At 35.3% G+C, this 21739-nt stretch overlaps 3 protein-coding genes across 7 annotated transcripts; 2 read left to right on the top strand and 1 right to left on the bottom strand.

Annotated features, from left to right (window-relative positions):
• The first annotated feature begins 404 nt into the window (after positions 1–404).
• LOC103322448 (solute carrier family 35 protein (DUF914)) lies at positions 405–6544 on the top strand. The gene is given in 12 exon segments (XM_008224361.3): positions 405–910; positions 1254–1348; positions 2143–2200; positions 2779–2973; positions 3134–3210; positions 3416–3498; positions 3818–3869; positions 4880–4948; positions 5471–5557; positions 5684–5745; positions 6178–6257; positions 6260–6544. Coding segments are annotated over 12 exon segments (1119 nt in total). The 5' UTR covers positions 405–792; the 3' UTR covers positions 6403–6544.
• A 1041-nt stretch (positions 6545–7585) lies between these two features.
• LOC103322450 (Pentatricopeptide repeat (PPR) superfamily protein) lies at positions 7586–15145 on the bottom strand. 5 transcript variants are annotated; one of them, XM_089046055.1, is made up of 12 exons: positions 14983–15145; positions 14217–14335; positions 13392–13620; positions 13108–13210; positions 12945–13009; positions 12202–12318; positions 11458–11553; positions 10655–10808; positions 10201–10310; positions 9769–9918; positions 8421–8516; positions 7586–8041 (listed from the first exon to the last, which is right to left on the bottom strand). In XM_089046055.1, the coding sequence occupies exons 2-12, from the start codon at positions 14243–14245 to the stop codon at positions 7928–7930; spliced, it is 1263 nt and encodes a 420-aa protein (XP_088902181.1). In that variant the 5' UTR covers positions 14246–14335; positions 14983–15145; the 3' UTR covers positions 7586–7927. The 5 variants fall into 5 exon arrangements, with proteins under 5 accessions (XP_088902181.1, XP_008222584.1, XP_008222585.1 ...); XM_008224362.2 differs by having other exon boundaries at positions 14212–14335; positions 14983–15142; XM_008224363.2 differs by having other exon boundaries at positions 13392–13608; positions 14212–14335; positions 14983–15141.
• Positions 15146–18101: 2956 nt separating this feature from the next.
• Positions 18102–20494, top strand: LOC103322451 (uncharacterized). Its single transcript, XM_008224366.2, has 3 exons — positions 18102–18302; positions 18813–18950; positions 20097–20494. Exons 1-3 carry the CDS (start codon positions 18174–18176, stop codon positions 20289–20291), a joined length of 462 nt encoding a protein of 153 aa, XP_008222588.2. The 5' UTR covers positions 18102–18173; the 3' UTR covers positions 20292–20494.
• The last annotated feature ends 1245 nt before the right edge of the window (positions 20495–21739 follow it).

Raw genomic sequence — 21739 nt, 5'->3', positions numbered from 1 at the left:
TCCTAGTCAAACATAAAAAGCAAGCACAGTGTTTTGCTCTCTATTGTTTTGACAAAACTGGCCTTTTAATATAAGAATGTTTAAAAAATTATTAAAAAATTTAGTAATTTAATACACATCATTAATTCTTTTGATTTCATAATGTGTTTAGAAATTGGGTCCCATGAGGAGAAGGGGGAGCCACCACCACTTTGGTGAGAATCCATTGACTCATTACTTCAAAATTATTAAATTATAAATCCTCTTATCAGTTGCCAACTTGCCACTATATTCTGTGCATATGATTGCGTAGCAAAAGTAAAACGATAATTAGTTGGAAACAAAAGGACATAATGAAAGACTTAAAAATAAAAATAAAAATAAAAATTGTTTGAAATGAAAATTATTTACGAATCAAAATTGCTAGGCATTCCCCAAAATTCGACGGCTGGAAACACAGTCGCAAGTGCAATGTAGAATTTGGGAACTCAGCTGAGCCGTTGGTTCAATATGGATTGCAGCTAAACCTCGATTTCACAGTTCCTTTCATTCATTCCACTATCTTGCTAAGGCCCTTTGAGTTCTTGGGTCATACGCAAACATCAAAACTGCTATTGGGTGTTTGAAATTTGAGCAAATTCCATCCCTTTGGACCTCACCAACACTCGAGAGTGTATTTCCTATAAATGGGTCTTTGAGTTTTTGGCTTTTCACCGTTTTGTTCGGCGTATCTAGCCTTTAACACTGTTGGGTTCTTGCAAAACCTTTGAACTTTGGGTTGTTCTTGGATTTTTGTTTATTTATTTAACGAATATGATGATGTTCAAAGAGTTTTGGGTAAAGAAGACATTGGTAGGTCTCGGGTTGGGCCAATTTCTCTCGCTTTTGATCACTTCCACTGGCTTTTCATCCTCTGAGCTAGCCAAAAAAGGTTTGATTGTCTTATTATTTGTTTTTGTGCTGTATAGACTTTTATATTTATGGATGATTGCAGTACGTAATTTTAAACTTCTGTAAATGCGAATAAGTAGTTGTGTGTGCAATGAGTGTAACAATATGATCAGTGTATGATTGCTAATGAGTTAAGGTTCATGTTGTGGAATTATCTTGTTTCTATATTTTAAATTCTAGTGAAACTCTTCTTATTGTGATGCATATAAGGTTGTCTTATCATGTACTCTTCTTTTCACTAAATTGTTTGTTGTGTTCCTTTCAAAATATAAGGTCTTTTGAAGGAGACTCTCATTTGATAATTCATTTGGTGGTTTTTGTAGGAATTAATGCACCTACTTCGCAGTCTTTTCTGAACTATGTGCTCTTGGCAATTGTCTATGGAGCTATAATGCTTTACCGAAGGAAACCACTTAAGGTTGTCTTTTGTGCCTCTATATGATTGCCTTTTCTCTTTATATAGTTGATATGATTTCCTTTTCTTTGTGTAGTCGAATGGATACAATTTGATTCGAGAGACCCATATCTGACTAAGTTTTAGTATTCTTAAATTTTATTGTATTGTAGTTTGTTAAGCAGCAGACTCAGAAAATGAATGTAGTAAGTGTTTTAAAAAACGCACCTCACTCGTGAAGCGTTGAGTTTTTGCCCCAAGGCGCATTTGTTTAGCAGTTTACACAAAAAGTGTATGCTTTTTGGCAAAGGGGATTTGTTAGACCCTGTAACTGTGACTCCTTTGAAGGGGATTTGTTAGAATTAGTGATTGTGGATAGTGCAGGTATAATTAACCAGATGATGATTCTTGGTAGTAGTAGTAAATGAAATTACCAAAAAAAAAGTGATAGAACCTGCCCATTGGGATGATTTCCATGCATCGATGATTGTCCAAAATGATGCATCACAAGCATATAAAACTTGTTTGTTTCCTGGTAAGGGGTGCCTTCCAGTGACACATGAGAAACTTGACTGATTTTGGTTGGTGGACGTTATGATTATGATGTCTGTCAATTGGTTCTGGGTTTTGATCTGAACAATGATGTTATTGGTTTAATTTAAGAGAGAGCTAATTCAGTTGGCTCAAAAGTCTAAAAAATGAACCTTTAAGTATTAGTTTACGGCAGAATTATCAATGTAACCAACCAAAATGTTCTTAAATCATAAAAAAACGTTGTATAAAGGCTTGTTCTTTATCTCATATTGGAATTTGTGCAGGCTAAATGGTATTACTATGTGCTTCTGGGAATGGTAGATGTGGAGGCCAATTTTCTAGGTATGTATTTAACTACTCATATTTTGGAAATGTATCTTATTATTTTGAGTGAACTTATATCTTTTTGTTTTATCATTTTAAATTGGACTGGTATTTAGCAACTTGTGGAATCCTGAGGATGCGTTTCTTACGTTCGAACATTGCATTGGTCTTTGGTTCTATGTAATACCCTTTTCTTAGATGATATTTATATTATCAGTAATCTCACCCTCACCCCCCCGATTAAAAATATAAAAAAAGAAGATGAATTCCTGGCTCTCATCACTGCACTTTAGTATGACTGCCATTTGACGGATTACTTGAAAATGAAGAAATTCAGTAATGAAAGATCTGGTAAACAAAACAACATCATATAAACAGAAAGTACCACTGCAACCACAGAATTAGAAGTACAGTGATAGTGTAGTCAATCCTAACATGTGTTCTGCTTATTGAATTAAGAAACTGGATAACTGCCATTTCTTTAATCTTTACCTATAAGAAGAGTGTCTGTTCGCTTTTTCTTGGTGCTAATTTGAAGATAAATTTGTTTGCTACAACAATTTCATTTTTAATAATTGATATAATTTGTTCTGCAGTGGTGAAGGCTTATCAATATACATCTATAACAAGTGTAATGCTGCTGGATTGTTGGTCTATCCCATCCGTTATGCTTCTTACGTGGGTTTTCTTAAAAACAAAATATAGATTCAGAAAGATAACCGGGGTGGTGGTTTGTGTTGCTGGCCTTGTCATGGTTGTTTTTTCAGATGTTCATGCAGGTGACCGAGCAGGTAAACAACATATGTCTAGTCCAATGTAGCTTTTTATATTTATCTTGGTTTGGTTGGTTTATAACTTTTAACAGTAGATAACTAAGTTGTTGGTAGAGTATCATACGTATGTCGTTGTTGAGTGGTTTTCTGATGTTATATGTACCATTATGGCTTGTAGGAGGGAGCAACCCCCGTTTAGGAGATGTACTAGTAATTGCTGGTTCTACGCTCTATGCTGTTAGTAATGTCAGTGAGGTAAGTAAACATACAATCTTTCTGGTTTCCAGGAATGACAAAAAAATTGCTTAATATGACAATGAGGTTGAAGCTTGTGCCTATTTCCATTATCATAGATCATCATGTGATATCTACTAAACAAAGGGTTAACATGGGGAAAGTCTTCATATAGATGCTACTTCGCGTTTGCATAGTTAATTCTTGATTCCCATTTCTTATGCAGGAGTTTCTAGTAAAGAATGCCGACAGAGTTGAACTCATGGCCATGCTGGGCTTTTTTGGTGCCATTGTCAGTGCTATCCAAATGTATCCTTTGCCTTTGGGCCTAGGCATCTAATATTTACAAGAACTATGACTTCTTGGTGAACTTGTGGACATCTGTGAATTTTTTTCAGTTGATTATGTTGATTGTTTCTTAGAAAATTCTGTGGCTGGAGAAATTGCTTATGTGGGATTTTATTTGATCATTTATATTTGCAGCTTTTAATGAATTACTTTACACCTTGATTTCCGTAAATTGTGCTTTGAATGCATAATACAAAGAAGTTATCAATTGCAAAGTGGTATTGAGTGTTTTATATCTGCGATTCTGTTTTCAATTTGGAGCCCTTAATGATTTCTATAGAAGCATACTGGAGCGCAATGAGCTCAAATCCATTCACTGGTCAGCTGGGGCAGTATGTCTCTCTCTCTCTCTCTCTCTCTCTCTGGGGTTGCATTTCTACAAATTGTAGGTTGCTAATATCTGTGGTTGATTTTCTACAAATGGTTCAAAGTCTATCCCTTTGGCAGAGACAATTTTCAATTAAAGTTCTCTCTCTCTCACGTAATGTGATAGATCCTGAGAAACTCATTGTTGATGGAAGAACTTCACTTGGTTGAAGGTCTTCGTCAACAGGAACACTATGGACTATGTGCAAGAACATAAGGGAGAAGGTTACTGGAGGGGATACCAATGTGGTGCCTGCCAAATTGGCACTGATGGCTAAGTTAGTCTAGCTGGTGTATGGAGTAGTTTTTGCAGAGTATATATGATAGGCAAACTGTGAATTTTCTCTTGGGTTTGAATCCCCTGGATTTATAAAGAGTTGACCATGTAGGAGGCCATTGTCGGTATGGGAACCAGGAGTACACCGCTGTTGTCTGACACAAATCTGCGATGTACATTCACATTTTTATGAGGAGGCACATGGCCCCCAACCATGAAGTAGGGGTCAATCGGCTGATCTGGACCAGTACAGTCATCTCAGATTGTCACAAGCTGGTTCTCAATAGCCGATAGTCATTCTGCATTTTCCTCCACTGGTTAGATTGCACTGATCTGACCTAGCAGAGTAGGACCCATTGGTCAAACCTTAGAATTTGGTATGGGCTGTCCCACTGGGCTTGTTGAGGGATTTGTGGGTTGCTCAGACTACCAATAACACACATGATAGGTTCTAATATCATATCTCTGCAGTCCAGCCAAAATGTACTCTAATAGTAGATTAATGAAACCATGTATGACGGAATTTATTCCAGAGGACAAATACTAATAGTTTCCTTCACCTTGGATTACATAAAGCAGTGGTTTTTTTTTTAATAAAAACAAATTTTTTGTATAAATAAGAAATTTGAACATTGATGATGACGACTTACAGATGGTTATGCTTGCATATTGACATTATTTTGTCCATGTTAATGCCAGGCACTTCCTTTTGTTGGATTTTCAGTGGCCATGTTCCTGTTTTACTCATGTGTCCCAGTCTTACTAAAGGTACGAGGTTTCTAACAGTTGATGTGTGCCCCTATTTCTAACAGGGATGAGTTGTCAGAAGCTTGGTGTATGTGAACGTTAATCTTTATTTGCTTTTCGAGTCTTATGAAAATTTATTTACAAGTTTTTTAGAAGAGAAAAAAAACGATAATTCATTATAAGTATGAATTCTCAGTTTGGTAGCAGTTGTGTCCTCCTTCTGTGTACTATTTTCTCAGTAAAATTTGTACCTCGGTAGTTTCTCTCACTCTTTTTAATTGTAATAGCAGAGAACAATGTTTGAAAAGACTTGTTCATGTAACCCCTGAGGACAGAGACATTTTTATGAACTTCATGCTTGCTTACAGCGGTGTGCTTGCTGATTATCAGCCCTGCACCTCTGTACAGCAGTTTAAGAATTGGCTAATTTAATTTCGATCATGGGAACAAGTTTTCCTAACAAAACAAAGCAAAGAAAATGAATATGCTGCTATGTACTATTGTTATAGAACTTTATGTACTGAATTTTGTTTGTCCTTGCAGACTAATGGGTCCACAATGTTAAACCTCTCATTGCTGACCTCAGACATGTGGGCAGTCTTAATTCGCATTTTTGCTTACCATGAGAAGGTCCGAAAGCTAATTGTATTGGCATCATTATTTTTCATCATGAAAATCCATCATGAAAAATTCAGTCATCTGTAAGTTCTTTATATAAAATATGCAATTGCCTTTCTAAGCCAAGAATCGTCTCAGGTTGATTGGATGTACTTTGTGGCCTTCGCTGGTGTTTGTGTTGGGCTTGTTATTTATTCAGGGTACGTAGCTTTTATTCTCTTTGGAGTTTCTTTTTCTTTCTCATGGCTTGTGAATGAACCTGCTAAATGCGAATAGGTCAAAGCTTGTTTTTGTACTTTCGAGCATGTCGACTTGCACAAACAACCTCACACTTGACATAATTACAACTGCGTGCATAATTAATCTAGGAAGTAGCTAGGCAGAATGAGATTTGTGAAAGGATGTTGTATTATGGGATTTATGTTGGCTAACATAGGTAGAAGCCTAGTAATTACACTAGACCTCAGCTTGAAAAGAAAAAAATAATAAAAAAGGATTGCTGCTTGCCACTTGTTTGGTCCTGTGATTCATAGTTTTTGTTGAACATAAGTATTTTTCTTTTTAATCTCCCTCTTGTGCTAGCAGACACTAATGTATGCTTCATTATGCACGGTCCTTTACATTTGGTACAGGGGTGACAAAGAAGAGGATCAACAGCGTGCTGATGTTGCGGACGAAGGTGCAGAGCGAAGTAAACATTTTGATGAGAAGCTGCTTCAGTAAGTCGGGGAACAACAGTGGCCGGGAGCTCAAAAACAGGGGATAGCAGCAAGCATGAGATTGTTCCTGCTAGCACCGCAGAAGGAATAGTCTCTAACAAGAGCATAGGAAAAGATGTTCAAGGGAGGAAATCATGATTAAGAATTTGCTTGTTGAAAATTCGAGGGCCTATATCTACGTTACTGACTAGAGAAGACTAGAGAAGATGAAGGTCACTGCAGTAAACGAAGTAATGTTGGCTTCATGGCATTGTTATTTGAACAAAAATTTGAATGATGGCTGTTTGAGGCATGAAAATTGTAAATGCACAATTTATTTTTCCCGCAAAATTTTATTATTTTTAGGTTTTGGGAATATAGTTATTATTTGGTAGGTAGGTTGGTAGCTTCAATCGACGGATCCTTTACATAAGAAACACCTTTATAGGGCCAATTCTGCATTGCATTTCAATAATATGAGCGTCAATTTTCATGTCTTAATTCATAGATATCTTTACAAAAAATCACATAAATCCAAAATGTTTGAACTATTTGATTAGAAGGTAGTCATTTAAGTGTTTCTTGAAAAATTGTCTATTTATTTCATCGTAACGAAATGTCTTAATGGTTTACAATTTACCTAATTTTTTAAAAGACGATCTAGAATTTAATAAGTAGACAGTTTTAGATCATTGAAATTGAAATGGAGCGGCCTCAAAAGCTTATTTGTGCAAGCCCATTCTATCTGAGTTCAATTTTCTGTCAACCACCCCACCCCACCCCACCGGTGCAACGCAACCCCTCTCCTTGTCGTCGGCAAGCCTCTTCTCTCTGTTTCCCTTCCCTTTTTCTATCTATATCATTCTCCCCCTTGATTCTAGATCCAGATCTATTTCATTCCCTCCCGATCCACCTCACTATTTCAAAATGATAATAGAAGTCGCTTGGGCCAATTAGAGAGTGAAATCCCAAATACGAACCTAGACTGCCCTCATTCTTCATCGTATCGAAAATCAACACCCCCAATGTGATCAAAATCAAACAAAGTTTAAGCTTTGTATATTGTTTTATATGGGTCCACAAGCAAGATTAAAACCTGCTCTTCTAGCTTCTTCTTTGAAAGAGAGGGATAGTTTATATTATGTTTGTAAAAAGAAAAACGTGCAAAACCAGTGAAACATGACACAAGAATGAATTTCAGTACGTATATTTACAATAGCATTAACCAGTTAACAGAAGTTGACGGAGGGGGCACATTAACACCCAAACTAAAGTATGGGTGTCCAATTGCCAAATTATTTTCATTGGCGGTATTTGTGCAATTTTCCCTGAAGCATACAAATAAGCAAACAATTTCTTTTCTCAAAACGAAACAATACAAGGCAGCTTGTTAATACAGCATCACTAAAATTGTGAAATTAGAATTACATTTCCAGGTCAAAGGAGCTACAGATTATCATGTTCTTATTTTCTATCACCAAACACATTCTAGCAGAAAGAAGATTCTCTCCTATCAAGCTTGCAAGCTTATTGTTTCTTTCCAAAACTGTTTAAAACAACAGAGAAAAATGAAAAATGATCATCTGTACAGGATCAAGGCTAACGTACAAGTAAGTAAATGCCCCCTCATTCAAGCCTGATGTTTATTCTGAAAATATTCCTTCCCAGTAGCACAGTGAGAGAATTAGTATAACTCGACGCCCCTAAAATTATGCCCCTTACTTTTCAATTTTTTACGGCGAGAACGTGGGAACAAAAGTTGCTGAATCTGTTTTTCAGCTGCAACTTCAGATGTAGCCTACATGTACACAAAATTCTTTAGTTATCTGTGAACCTAAGTTGGCTACTTTCGACATCAACCAGGACTATAACCCACTGCTCAGCACACAACTAATTCTATGCACTTCTGTATGTATCTCTAAAAAAAAATATCACATAATGTATATGAATGCGCATGCCTCCCTTGAGAATAATAAAAAGGGTCAGGAAAGTAGAGACAAAACATCGCACACAAAGTAAGGACAAACAGCATTCTCTCATGCCACACAGCTATGATCAAGTGGATGTACGAAATCACAACTGTTAAAGTCTACTGCATTAGTCCATGTTTAGAAAAATAGCCTGACTTGGCATGCTTTTTAAATTCACAGAAAATAAATGCTTTTTAAACTGCTTACCCGGACTTTGAAGGGAAAACGATGAGTTTGTACTTCCAACCCTGAGAAGACTCTAACATCCATTCCAAGACTGTCAACCCCGATCAAATGAGCTCCCTATGAGAGAGATATTACAAGACCAGCTCAATTCAATTCAATTCTTTTAACTTCTTTAGAGGGTTGATATATATACATGATAAATCAACAGAACTAGAAAGAAAAACAAAAGACTTAATATTTCAAATGCAGGTGAATCGAATTTCACTACACTAATAAGACAATTCGATCGTTCATTCCTATCATAAATACTGTATTAGAGAATAACTATTTATATAGGGTAACGTTTTCTTAACAGATATATGGCCTTATGACATGTTATGTTGTCAAGGAATTCTTAGATCATCCTCCGGTTCGCCTGTAAAATAACAGCAATAGACGAAATGTCTACCATTGTGGCTGCTTGCAGCTACTGCAATTCAGAAGGAAAACTCAGACGCATTAGTTTAGAGGCCAAAAGACTTAGAATCCCTTACTAGAGCCTTGAACAAAGAAATTTATGGCAAGAAGATAGGTTGTTGAAGGAGTAATAGAAGAATGGAAGCATCCACTTTTCATTCGCCTTCGTGTAAGGTAGATCCAGTCTGGTAAAGATGGATTATACGTCATTAGTCATCCTAGCATATGTCAACTGACATCTCAGTTTACTTCCCTACATGATGAGGACAATGGAAGCAAAGTCAAAATCCTGAGGAAATGAACTATCTGACATGACGTCCACTATGAATGGTCTCAGCCATAATTTTCTGAGTATCGGTCAGATTTACGACCAAGGTTATAGATTCTGCTTCGCCGAGAGCAGTTGCAAGATTCATAACCAAAGAGAGAACTTCAACATCAACCACTGATACATTCTCTTCAGCTGGACCTCCGCTTCCATTAAATATATGTGCTTTGGATTATTAAAAAATATCTGCACTGAGCTCAAAGAAAGTTCTATGCTGTCAAATGCTCAAGGATTCCTTTCAAGCCACTGGCTACGAAAGACAGAGGTACTGCCTTCGACATGTCACATATCTGCTTGCTAGCAAGCAAAAACTGTTTCCAGCCAGTTAACTCATTCCCATCACTCTTAGGCAACTCAGCTGACCTATAATGGTATACTTGATCCAAAAGATTCATCAAAGTCCAAACTCATGATGTTGTAGGCTTATGATATAAGGACTTAATTCCCTACATACTTAAACCCTACACAGTAAGAGACATGACTTCACAACACAAAAGAGAGACATCCTAAACTTTAGAAATGAGTATGGAGATAAAGGAGCTGCATATAACTTTAAGGATACAAAATAAATAATCAATTAGTTACCTCAACATGAAGTCCTTTCCTTTTGCATAAAGCTTTAAGAGCAACATCACACCTAATACCTCTTTCATTGAAGCGATCTACAATTTCTGAGGTAGCGTTTACAAGAACATCAGGTTCTGCATCTTGAAAATCTTCCAAACTAATTGTAGACTGCAAATATCAGAAAAATGAAAAATTATATAAAAATTAAAGAATTGCGACATTTTATTTCTTATTAAAAAAAATTGAAGTAGAAAGTTTGCAAGGAAAAGGCATGTATTTGTGCCCAATTGACTGCATAAAACATAAGAAACATTTTCTGGATCTTTACTTTTAAAGACTTTAATATAGGCTCTCTTAACACAACTGTTCCATTTAAAACCACTTAAATTAGAGGTCAGTAAGGAAAAAAAAAAAGTAAAAATTAAATAGATGGCAGTAGAAAGAACATGCCTGAACACCATATACAGAGAACAACTCTATTCTCATTATCTCCAACCTGTAGAGAGTAGAGCAAGTCTTGCTTCGATCACTTTTGGAACTAAGGCTCAAACTTTTTCCATCTAAACAAAAAGTTAATTTTAGGTCAACTAGAAATAGCCAACATGCATATAACCAGTAATGTCAATTACAAAAATAACTACGTTAGGACAGTAACAAGATCTTCCCCTCATTGGATTTCATCAGCTGACTGATTGACTATTATAAATGAAAATTGACTTGACTAATAATATAATATAGAAATTAATGAGCACGCATATCCAATATATGTCAGAAATCGAAAGGAGCATACGAACTTGCACAGTTAAAAAAGGGGGGTAATATTACCACCAACCAAGTTGCTTGCAGCATGATCCAGTTTTTCAATCTCAATTAGTTAAGCATCCCAGGATGAAACACAAAATACCTTTCCAGTCCGAGTTGTATCCATCGCTATCTTCATAATGAAATAGTCTTCTTACATAGAATTCTTCATCAGCAAACGCAGGTCTGAGGCATCCTAAAATAGAGACGCCATTTGATGGATGATCCATTTTTTTATGGTATTCGATGTTGATGACCTGCAACAGAACATGCCTAAAATAAATCTTTCCATAATATAAGATTAATATCCAAATGATCCACATATTAGAATTTTTGTTCCCATTCCTATATCCTATATTTTTGCTTTTGATTAGAAAACCCTATACCATATATGGACATATGTTTCCAACATCGACGTTTTTAACTTTAGTTCCAAATAGCCAACTTGGCCCAGCTTCTGAAAAAGCTTCCCCACCATAGTAACATTTATGCAGTCATTCTTTAAAAAAATAAAATAAATAAATGAGCTACAGCATATGGATCTTAAAGCAAGATATGGAAATTACTAATTTTATTATCAGAAAACCACTTCCTAAATTTATACACGAGTGACCACCCGACATACATGGCTCATTACCAACGTTAATAACTTTAGAACAGTATGCCAATGCCCTTTGGGCCTAGTGGCACCTCCAATTTAAGATTACAGGTGAAGGCTGAGTTTGAGGTAATGCCTCCACACTGTAAAAGATGATTGAGTTAAATACATAAGACTGGCTATTAAAAGCAGTGATCAATATCATGCAATATAAATTTATTCTAACCCCTCCCTCAGAGATAGCTGGGTACTCACACTCATGATTTAAAAAGCTTCAAAAATAAAAGTTACATACATCAAATAATCACCTTTGTCAAGCACTTCGCGAAATAAATAGGATGAATCGAGCTAGAAGTATCTGGCAACCCCCAGTCTAGAACATCAGAAACTTCAGATTCTACAACCTATTTTAACCAAAAGAGGCACGTCAACTTGAACATGGATAATTATGAAGGTAATGAGAAAAGTCTAGGATGAAAGATGGTGGGAAGGGAGAGGACATTAAATAGGGAAAAGAAAAGAAAAGAAATCTATAATGTTCAATGTCAGAATATGTGACCAAGAGATAGTAATCCAGAAAATAAAACTTCTAAGTCATCAAAGGAAATACATGGTTTATAAGTGGGGAAAAGTTAGCCATCCAGTCTTATTAGAATTTATATGGTCTTTGGCAGGATACAATGTCCACCCGCTTCCCTCTTATCTATATAAACATCGAATTGATAGTGAAATAGAAACTCTAAAGTATTTAAAAGTTTACTTAGCGTTTATTTTCTCCTAGCAGGAAAGGATTTCCTTGCTAATAATTTCGAGCCCAAGGCCTCTCAGAAGCATCAAGATGAGGCTAGGAATTTCTTTTGCATATTTTTCATATTTTTTACCATCTTCTTTGCCTATTTCTGGTCTGCAGACCAACAAAGTAATAAAATCTAATATCTTTTCTTTAACCTAATCACTGTTATTCCATCTATGTTCGTTGAACCTCCAAATCCAATCTTAAATAAAAGAGAGACTGTCATATTCTTCTAGAAAACAAGATTGCCTTTACTGACCTCGAGATAATCATCATCAAAAGGGATTTCATCACTATTTCCACCACCTAGAATGTTGAACTCACCAGCTCTTCTTCCATCATCATATAAAGGGATATCCATCCCAAACAAAGCATTCTGAGGGCAAACACTCATATTAGAAATCAATTTTGCAATTAGCACAAAAGCATAATAAAAGAAAAAGGAGATAAAATGAAAAAATAAGTAAACAAAATCAATTACACTAAAGTCTTAACTGTCCAAGCTAATATAGATGTCAACATACAAATGTTCCCACACTACTGTACTGCTTTGCTGCAGTCTAAAGTGCTAAATACATCCATGAACACATTAAAATATAAATATTGATATCCAAATCTCATAATGTCATAGGATTAGCTCATTTTCATGCAAATGCCTATGGCAGTCAATAGAAAATTTTAAAAAATTACTTTGATTGCATGCAAACTATGTTATTTGAAAACCGAAACGAGCAAATGAGCTATACACACACAGAGAGAGTAAATATTAATTTGTTGGAAACTTATTAACAAGTACCACAACAGAAAGCAAGAAAGAGCAAGAGAGAGAGACAGAGAGAGGTTGGAGGATATGACACCAAAAATGGGCACCCACGAAAAGTTCACAAAATCACTTAATCCTTTTTCTCCTTTCCAATGTAATTGAGGGCATTGCTTTTAAACTTAAACATCTGGAATTAAAATGAATGGAAAGAAAAAGTATTAAAGCAACCAAATCCTCACCACAGGGTTACTTGCTGCAGGATCCTCTAACAAGTTTGCATCATCAAAAATTTCAAAATATAAATCTACAGAAATAATTAGATTAACAAGATGGAATCAGAATCAAGAATAAAGTACACATAAAAACATTGACTTATGCACTTCAAGATAACCATCAAAAGACCTCCATAGTCGTCGATAACATATTCAAAATCAGCCCAGGAAATTTGTTCATGTGGTTCATGGTGTATCTTCCCCGGGAACACCAGCAAAGCACTGCAGTTTGCCTAAGGCAGAAAGGAAACTTTTAACCATGCATGGTAATAACACCAAGTACATCAATTGTGGATGCTAGCTAATTAGTCCCACAAAACGATACTTGCAGGTCATCATCCATATGCCAACTGACTGACTTTTGTGGTACTCAAATTTTAAAATTAATAGAACAGCTGTATCAAAAACAGAGACCTCAACTGTTGTTCGTGCTATTTCAGCGGAAGTGAGTTTGGTGTCCCGGACCATTTTGCAGACTTTCACTTCTTCAAGAGGATGATAACCTTGGTTAGTAATATAACTAGAGGAATCAGGAACAGAATCTGAGTAATCTGCAGCAACCAAAACTTTGGAAAGGCAAAGGTCATGTCCAATAGACAGCCAGTGGAATTGGGTTGATCGTAAAGGATTCCTGCAATTAAAACTATAATAGAAAAAATAAACTTTTGACCTAACAGAACATAAATTTTGTAAAATAAACTTTGAATTCAATCTAAAATTAATAGCTAAAACAAGGGGAAAAGTGAAGGTAATGGTTAAAAATCCCCCGTCAAGTTACCGCCCACACATCTTACTCGTAATTCCATAATTTTTTTTCGATGAAAAAAAATATTTCTATAATTTTTATGTAGAACATTAAATTCCTCATGTCTAGTCTGTAAACATCATACCTGAGTGCAGTGATCACATGTAGGAAAGGAGAAGAAAAGAAAGCTGAGAAACTCTACATTCACCCCAATAAGAATTGTATGTGCACCCAAAGTTCTAAGCAAAATATACTCATGTTTTTTGGTCGGTGCAAAAGGTTACTCACGTTCATTCAAGCAGAACTATTTTCATCTGAAGGAAGGTATTCTTTTCTTTCCCTCCCTTACTCAGGCAACCGCTAATAGTTATCCTCTTAAAGGCACATCATACTCAGCACACACTAAACCCAAATATTCCACATATTTGTAGAAATAATAATGCCACCATATATATGGATAAGATCAATCAATTTTAAACTAAAGTACACCTTACGCCTGGAATATCAAGGGCTCTTCGACCATCAGAAGGAGGTTTCATCCAACTGTTTGAGATCCCATGTGTTGTAGAACAACAAACCCTTTCTGCATGGCACGAATGGCAATGAGAAGAACCTGAAAAATCCATTTTAAAAATTTTCAAAAGAAAAAAAATGTCACGAGCACTGCAAAATTGAAGCTTCCAAGCAGGAGGAGCTAATGGAAACAAAAATTCAAGAGGCTAAAAGACAAAAATTAAATAAATCAATAGTCCAACATAAGATTAAAACTAATTGCCAAGAAATTTAAAGGAAAACTAAAGGAAACCAGCAAGAAATCGAAATTTCAATAATATAGACTTATTCTTCATTAAAATCTGAATACTACAATTATCTTTCTTTTCTTTTATCTTTTTGTTTTTGCTTGTATATGCTCACAGTAAGGGTGAAATATGATAACCAAACCAAGAATCAACTCCTATTCTCATCAATTCTCAGTCCCAGTAAACTAGCACTTGCAATCAATCATTTTTTTGCATGTGGGTATTTCTTCAACAACTATGATCCTTCAATAGAAAGCTGATACAACCACTCAAGCCAAGCTTTTTCTAAGAAAATTGTGACAAAAATCCAAATGGGTTTCTGCTAAGGCATGCAAATCAAACTGGGTATTTCCCATATTTCCGCTTCATCGACTCTCAGCTCCCAGTAAGGCATGATCCCACTAAATTAAAATAAAAACAGAAACCCAAATGGAAAGAAAGTCATATGATCGTGATTTACCGAAGGGAAGAGAAGTAGTAGCTGCAATTGCCATTAGAGACGGAGAGATGAGTGATGGAGGATGTCGTATGATGAGTACCGATGTCGTTGTACATTGGAGTGCTTTACAGTGTGATTAGGGCCCCCCACATGTTTCTGCTAATAGGTTTTTTCTTCTGAAAACATAAAGGGAATATTGACAAACCCGTTCATATTTAAAGGTCAATGATTTTATATTCAAAGAGTTTATCCAAAATAGAGAAATTATAAAAACAAAAACCCGTCCTAGGATTTGGTTTATTTATAAATTTGTATTATAAAAAAGGAGTATAAGTGGATAAAATAGGAGAAAAATGAGTGGGGAAATACTTTCAAAATTAGGCAAAAGATGCGTAAATTTTGACATTAAAAACTTCATGAATTACATAAAATGCCACGGGTATCAAATGCATGGGAACGGAGGGTTCTTCTATTAACCGTTTAACAAAAAAACATACTAATTATGTAGAACATAAGTTTTTGAACATTTCAATTCTCCATGTAAAAGATTATAAATAAATAAAAACAACAATAGTCTAATTCATTCAAGTATGAAATCAAATAATCTAGTTTAAAAATTACAAAGAAACATAAAAAAATACATAATAAAATAGCAAATAATATTACAAAATAACATAAAATTAGTTTAAATTGAGATGTCTTACATGTAGTATTTAAATGATACTACAAGGAAGAAGTGTCATTAGGAGAGTTACATCTATAATTTAGCTTACAACATATGCACCTAGATTCAAACCAACAACATAAACTAAATGAATTAAACAAAATCTAAAACAGAAAAAGTATGATGGTCTATAACAATTATTTGGAGTAATTATGTTAAATATCATTTCCATATCACAGAAACCCATGCGAGTATGAATTTTCTAAATAAAGCATAGACAAACACACAAACAAGGAAACCATATTATGTGTTGCAAACACATAACCTTCATATCCATCCACTAATAAGTTGACACACATATTAGTATTTAAATAATAAATTACTTATAAATATCAGTTTGGTATGGATTTTAATCGGGTTAGGGATATTTTTACCCAATCTTTTAACTAAACGTTTCGGTATAGATCATATCAGAAGAATAAAATAAAAAAAATAATAATAATAATTTCACCAATGATACACGAATTTTTTAGATGAGATACCCAACCCTAATGTGAGTGTAGTGGAGTGGTGATTGAACCCGAAACACCATCTGGCACACACTTGGATTATTTATTCTTTTGTTCTAGGAAAACCCATAGCATATTTATAAATATAAATATAAATATAAATATAAATAAAAACAAATGATCTCATCCTACAATTTAAAAAGGCTTTTTTATTTCAAATAATCCATGAGATTCGCCAAACTATCACCTTTTGTCTTTAAGCTTCTTTTGTTAAATTAATGGTCCTTAAGATTACTCTCTTCAGTTTGATGAAGATTCATTGGATTGTATTTGAAAGAGTTACGCTGAAAAACGGGTGAGTCAGAGGATAACATAGGTTCCTCTCCATACGAATCCAAGCTATTAGACATGTCAGGTCCACTCACAAACCCATCGAAGCACGCTTCTCGACCATTTCCAGGGCAAAGGTCATCTGTTACCCAGCCGATCAAAAGGCCTAGGCTTGTCCCAAATGCTGGGTTTAGTTAGGATTATGCAAGAGCCCCTTAGTTTCGTCTCTAGTTCGATCTCGTCCTAGCACCCTTAACTATGTTGGATCACTATCCATTTCATATCCGATTGTTACCACTGGGATGTCAACCCTGATAATGAGTCCATTCATTCTAGCGACATTGAGATTTGGAGGCTTGCCTTCAGAGGTTGAACTAGAAGCACCTTACGACAAGTGAAGGGCTATTGCACGATCCTGAGGCATGTGCCGTCATTCTAGGTTGCCTTCTCCATCCTAGTGACATTAAGGAATGGAAAGACTTGGATGATCGTGACGTTGCATTACTGCAGGGGCACCACTTAATTTCAGTATGCTCTTTTTCATCTATTTGTTCAGTTTAACGTCGTTTGACTTGTTTACTAATTTATGAAAATGTTTTGCTGATGGCTGAACTTCGTTTGGTGGAGTTATCTAAGGCATAGAGGTGCAAGGATGAACTTGACCACATGATCAAGTCTCACAAGCAATTAGAGCAACGAATTAAAGCGAGACTAAATCGATGAAAGGGAAGGATAAGATTTCTCACCACTTGGAGATCTACAGACTTGAGATCAATTTTATGTTATTTTATTTTGTTGTATAATTAATTTTATGCTGTAAATTTTTTTATTTATTAATTTTATTGTGAAATTATTATAAATTACTATATTAACCCTACCACGTTATTAAAATTGACGGAATTATGGATGAAGATGACGATATGGGCAAACTTGGTCAAGGAGTAATGTGGGCCACTTTATCTTTTAGGGGCGATGTAGGATTTGACTATAGTTTCAAGGATTCTATTCAGCTCTCCACCGTGGATTTACCGACTCAACCGGAGATGCACTTATGTTTTTACATATAAAAAAATTGGCTAAAAGTCACTTTTGGTCCTTGTAGTTTGACACTTCAACAACTTTTGACTCTGTAGTTTTAATTCCGTCAATTTTGACCGTGTAGTTTCATATTTGTAGCAATTCTAAGACAAGTTAGTATTCTTGTCAATTTCTTTTACAGTGCAAAGAGCAATTTCGTCAACTCAAAATCCTTGAGCATAAAAGCTTGTCTGAAACTCCCCTAATTTCATATTAGGGCTTGAAATTGGTTATTTGGATTTAAGGTTCTTCAAAAATTGGGATTAGTGGTTGAATTTCGAGCCGTAATATGAAATAGAGAGAATTTTAGACAAGCTTTTACACTAAAGGGTTTTGGGTTGACGGAATTGCCCCTTGCATCGTTAAAAAAATTGACAAGAATACTAACATGTCATTGAATTGCTATAAATACGAAACTACAATAATAAAATTGACGGAATTAAAACTATATAGTTAAAAGTGTTTGAAGTTCCAAACTATGGGGACTACTAAAAGTGACTTTTAGCCCAAAAAAATATAAATATATACAACCCTCCAATTTTGTTTACATTTATATATAACCACCCAAAACCCAAAACCCTAAATACATCGCTCTCATAGCACACAACCAAAGCCCCGAATTCAGAGAGAAGATGAATCACATAGCAGCAATGGAAGAACAATTGGTATCAGAGAGAATAAAACAAAAGCTAAACCAAGTAAATCTTGCCGCCCAAACCCATCTCTCTCCCGTCCAAGACCATGTCAATTTCACCCTTCAGGTATATATATTTGATGAGCATGTAATCTTTGTTTTTTTTTTATTGGTTTTTCGATGGATTTTATTATAAAAGTGTCCTTTGTATGTTATGGATTCGACGTTATTACTCCATTATCAGCTGTCTGGTAACACCAAAAAGATGGTTATGGTTTTGTTATTGAGCTGCGTTTGGTTGCTGAGAAAACGTAGTAGGAAAATTGATAGATTCAGTTTTCTAATTTGATTACTGATGCTAGAGGAAACAGAAAATCATTCAAGTTTGCGGTCTGGGGCTTCCTTTTTTATTTTTCTTCTTTTAATTTTATTAGATTTATCAGTCTTTGTTATATCCAAATATCAAAAATCTGAATTAAAGAAACCCAATGTTTGATTCTTAGTTTATAATATACTAAGCATTAATATGGTTTCCTGATTTTCTGCTAAGACTTGGGATGCGAACTTGGTGATACATTGCCTCTGTGATCACTGGTAATATTTTTCCACTCACATTTTGGTTGATGACTTTTTGCAGCAAGCCTACTTCAAATGTGCATATGAGTGTTTTGATAGGAGAAGAAGTCAACAAGAGATAAGCAATTGTGTCGAAAATTGCAGTGTTCCTGTTGTGACTGCTCAACAGAGAGTTGAGGGTGAGATGGCCAGGTTTCAAGTAAGTACATTTTTTTCCTGCATCTCTTAGTGGTGAAACTCCTTCCATTTTCTAGCTTATTATGTTTTGAAGTATTGCATGCTATAGGAGGTCTCTGTCTAAGATCTTAGGATGATACTTGACAGACAAATGAATTTGAAGGAGAGGAGTATATTTATGTGTATGTGTGTGTGTATGGAACATTATGATTTGATTTCTGATTCAATGAGATATTATCTTGTTTGTTTTTTATTTATGCAACCCCATCTATATGTTCTTATTGTTTCTCGATCCTCTTGATATAAGCAAAAGCAGAAACAAACTTTATGAAATGATGTCCCAGTAACAGTGTACTGTATTTCTTTCTTTATAAAACCTTTAAATATCGACTACTAGGTTGCAAATGTTACTTACATTCACCCGCCTCTCAAAGCTAATTAGGAAATCAAACAAAATGCGTAAGAAAAGTAAATTTATAAAGCATAGAGTTTGCTCAACTTTATGGGTGAAAATCGTAAAGAAAATATTTCAATGAATCAACATCAGGATTGTGAGAATCTTTATACAAACAGTAGGAGGATCCTTAATCTAATTATTGGCTAAGGAGCTACCTTTCCTCCCCTATAACTAACTCTTCAGGGTGATAAGCAGTATTTTCAAAGGCATGCTTTCATATTTATCAATCAGCATCCTTGAACTCTTTCGTTATTTTTTAGTTTAGTGCTGAATTTCTTAGTGTCATCAAATTCACTGAAAGTGCAATGAAAAAGTTGAGTGCAATATTTAAAATGTTGTGAATGCCCTCATCAGTTACAGAAGTTTTTCATTTTCAGCTCTGAACTGAGTTATCAATCATTCCCTTAGTTTTATGACCCTTAATACTGCTGCTGAGTGTATGGAGAATGTAATCTGTTACATAGCATGTGTAATATTATCAATTTTAATTTCAAAGTTCAGAGGTGATTATGATGATGATCTCACATCCACTCATAAGCAGTGTTTTCTATATTGTGTTCACTTTATTTTCCTGAATATTTGTGCTGCAATTTTTTTTTCTTAATACTTGGTGACGCGTAACCAGATACAATTATGCACGCTGAAGTATGTTTTCAGGTTGTCATTCTAGCAAACTACTTCTTGCTCATGAAAATTCTTATGTGGATGCAGGAGAGGTTGAGTAGGGCACTGATGGTCTGTCAAGACAAGCATGATGTAGCTAAGCAACAAAAGGCCGCAAATACACTGAACAATTTGGAGTTATGTGTTGAAGAGGCAACCCAAGAGAGCATAAAGACACTGCCACATCTTGCTGAAACATTGAAGGCTTCCTTGTCGATCAACAGTTCAGTGAGTAATTATTAACCTATCAGCCCGTGAGAATTGATAACGGATATCAAATTTTTTGATGCCTGAAGGCAAAGAAACAGTCATGTACTTTTTCGCAATTTATCTTTTGTAATGGGGAGGCAACCCTTGAGACCCGTCTTGTCGATCGTGAAATGCGGTGTGCATAAAGGGTAGTGAAAATAACTAGAAACTTGGTTCATCTCAAAATTTGTTTGGTAGAGAGCATTTGCACCTCTAGATTACTGATTTAGTTTTTCTGCATGTTGATTTATGTAACAAGAGTAAGCTGGCACTCTCCTAAGCAAGCAAGACTAGGTCACCATTATAACATAAATGAGAATCTAGCAATTGAAATTCCCGTAAAATACTATAATATGATCACCCACTAAGTACAAGTTTTGAGGGGATACTTGGTTGGAATGATTCTGAGGGATGTCAATAGTCGTTCAATTTCCCAGTTGGACATGGCATGCTCTGTTTTATATTTCTTTATTGACAAGGGGGACTAAACAAAAAAAAAATTCTGTATCCATGTGGGATGCTGATGTGGTTTGTTGAATTCACTCATTGTAACACGTGTACAATTGTGTATCCGATACATCGTGTGGTATATATTTTAGAGAAATAAACAAATTCATTCATATCCAAAATATACATGAGGAACATACAAAATACAAAATATATATGAAGAACATTGCCCCAGATGAGGGTTCTTGCAAACAATAAACCATACAAATAAGCAAGACAATACAATTAAGTTCATTTTTGAAAAAAAGGCTCTCACGGACATTTCATCTTCCTGGTCGCTACGCTTAAAGAAAAACTTCTGGGCCAGTGGAGGATTAGACTCATCTTGTAATGCCCCAAGTTTACTATTTTACTCTCGAATTACCAAGAACCAGGTCAAATAAATGACGGCAAAGCAATGACGGCAAGAGAGGCAACAATGCTATTGTTGGGACCAAGAGTAGAAATGAGCCCGTTAAGGCCATTTGGGTTTTTGATGAGTTTTGTGCAGAAGATTAGGTCCAAGGGAAGAAATACGTGTTGGAGTTGACAAAGATATGGATCCAAGTAATTTCAGCTAAAACCCATCTCGTCCCTAATTTAAAAGATTCGACATTTTACTGTCCCAGGCCTAAATTTTTGGGCTGGGCTGGGCTGGGCTGACGTTTCAAATGTTACAGCTTGGGTGGGTCAGGCGTATACTGGCTTGGTTGGTCAGGCCGATTCGAGTCTTTATTTATTTGTTTTTATATGTCATTTAAAAAAAAATTATTACAAAGGAATGCGAGCATCACCATCAATCAATGGGGATTTAGAGAGATTGAGAAAATTGGAGCTTGGAATTTGAGAGAATACAAAGGAATAAGAGCACCACCACCAAAGGAATGAGGATTTAGAGATATCAGAAAATTTGAGCTTGAACTTTGAGATAATTAAGCTTGACAAGTTGGAAAATT

This window comes from Prunus mume, linkage group LG2 (assembly GCF_029339155.1).
Source record: "Prunus mume cultivar Tortuosa linkage group LG2, ASM2933915v1, whole genome shotgun sequence".
Lineage (NCBI taxonomy): Eukaryota > Viridiplantae > Streptophyta > Magnoliopsida > Rosales > Rosaceae > Prunus > Prunus mume.
Note: the sequence above shows the minus strand (reverse complement) of the source record. Positions and strands in the feature narration are given on the sequence as shown.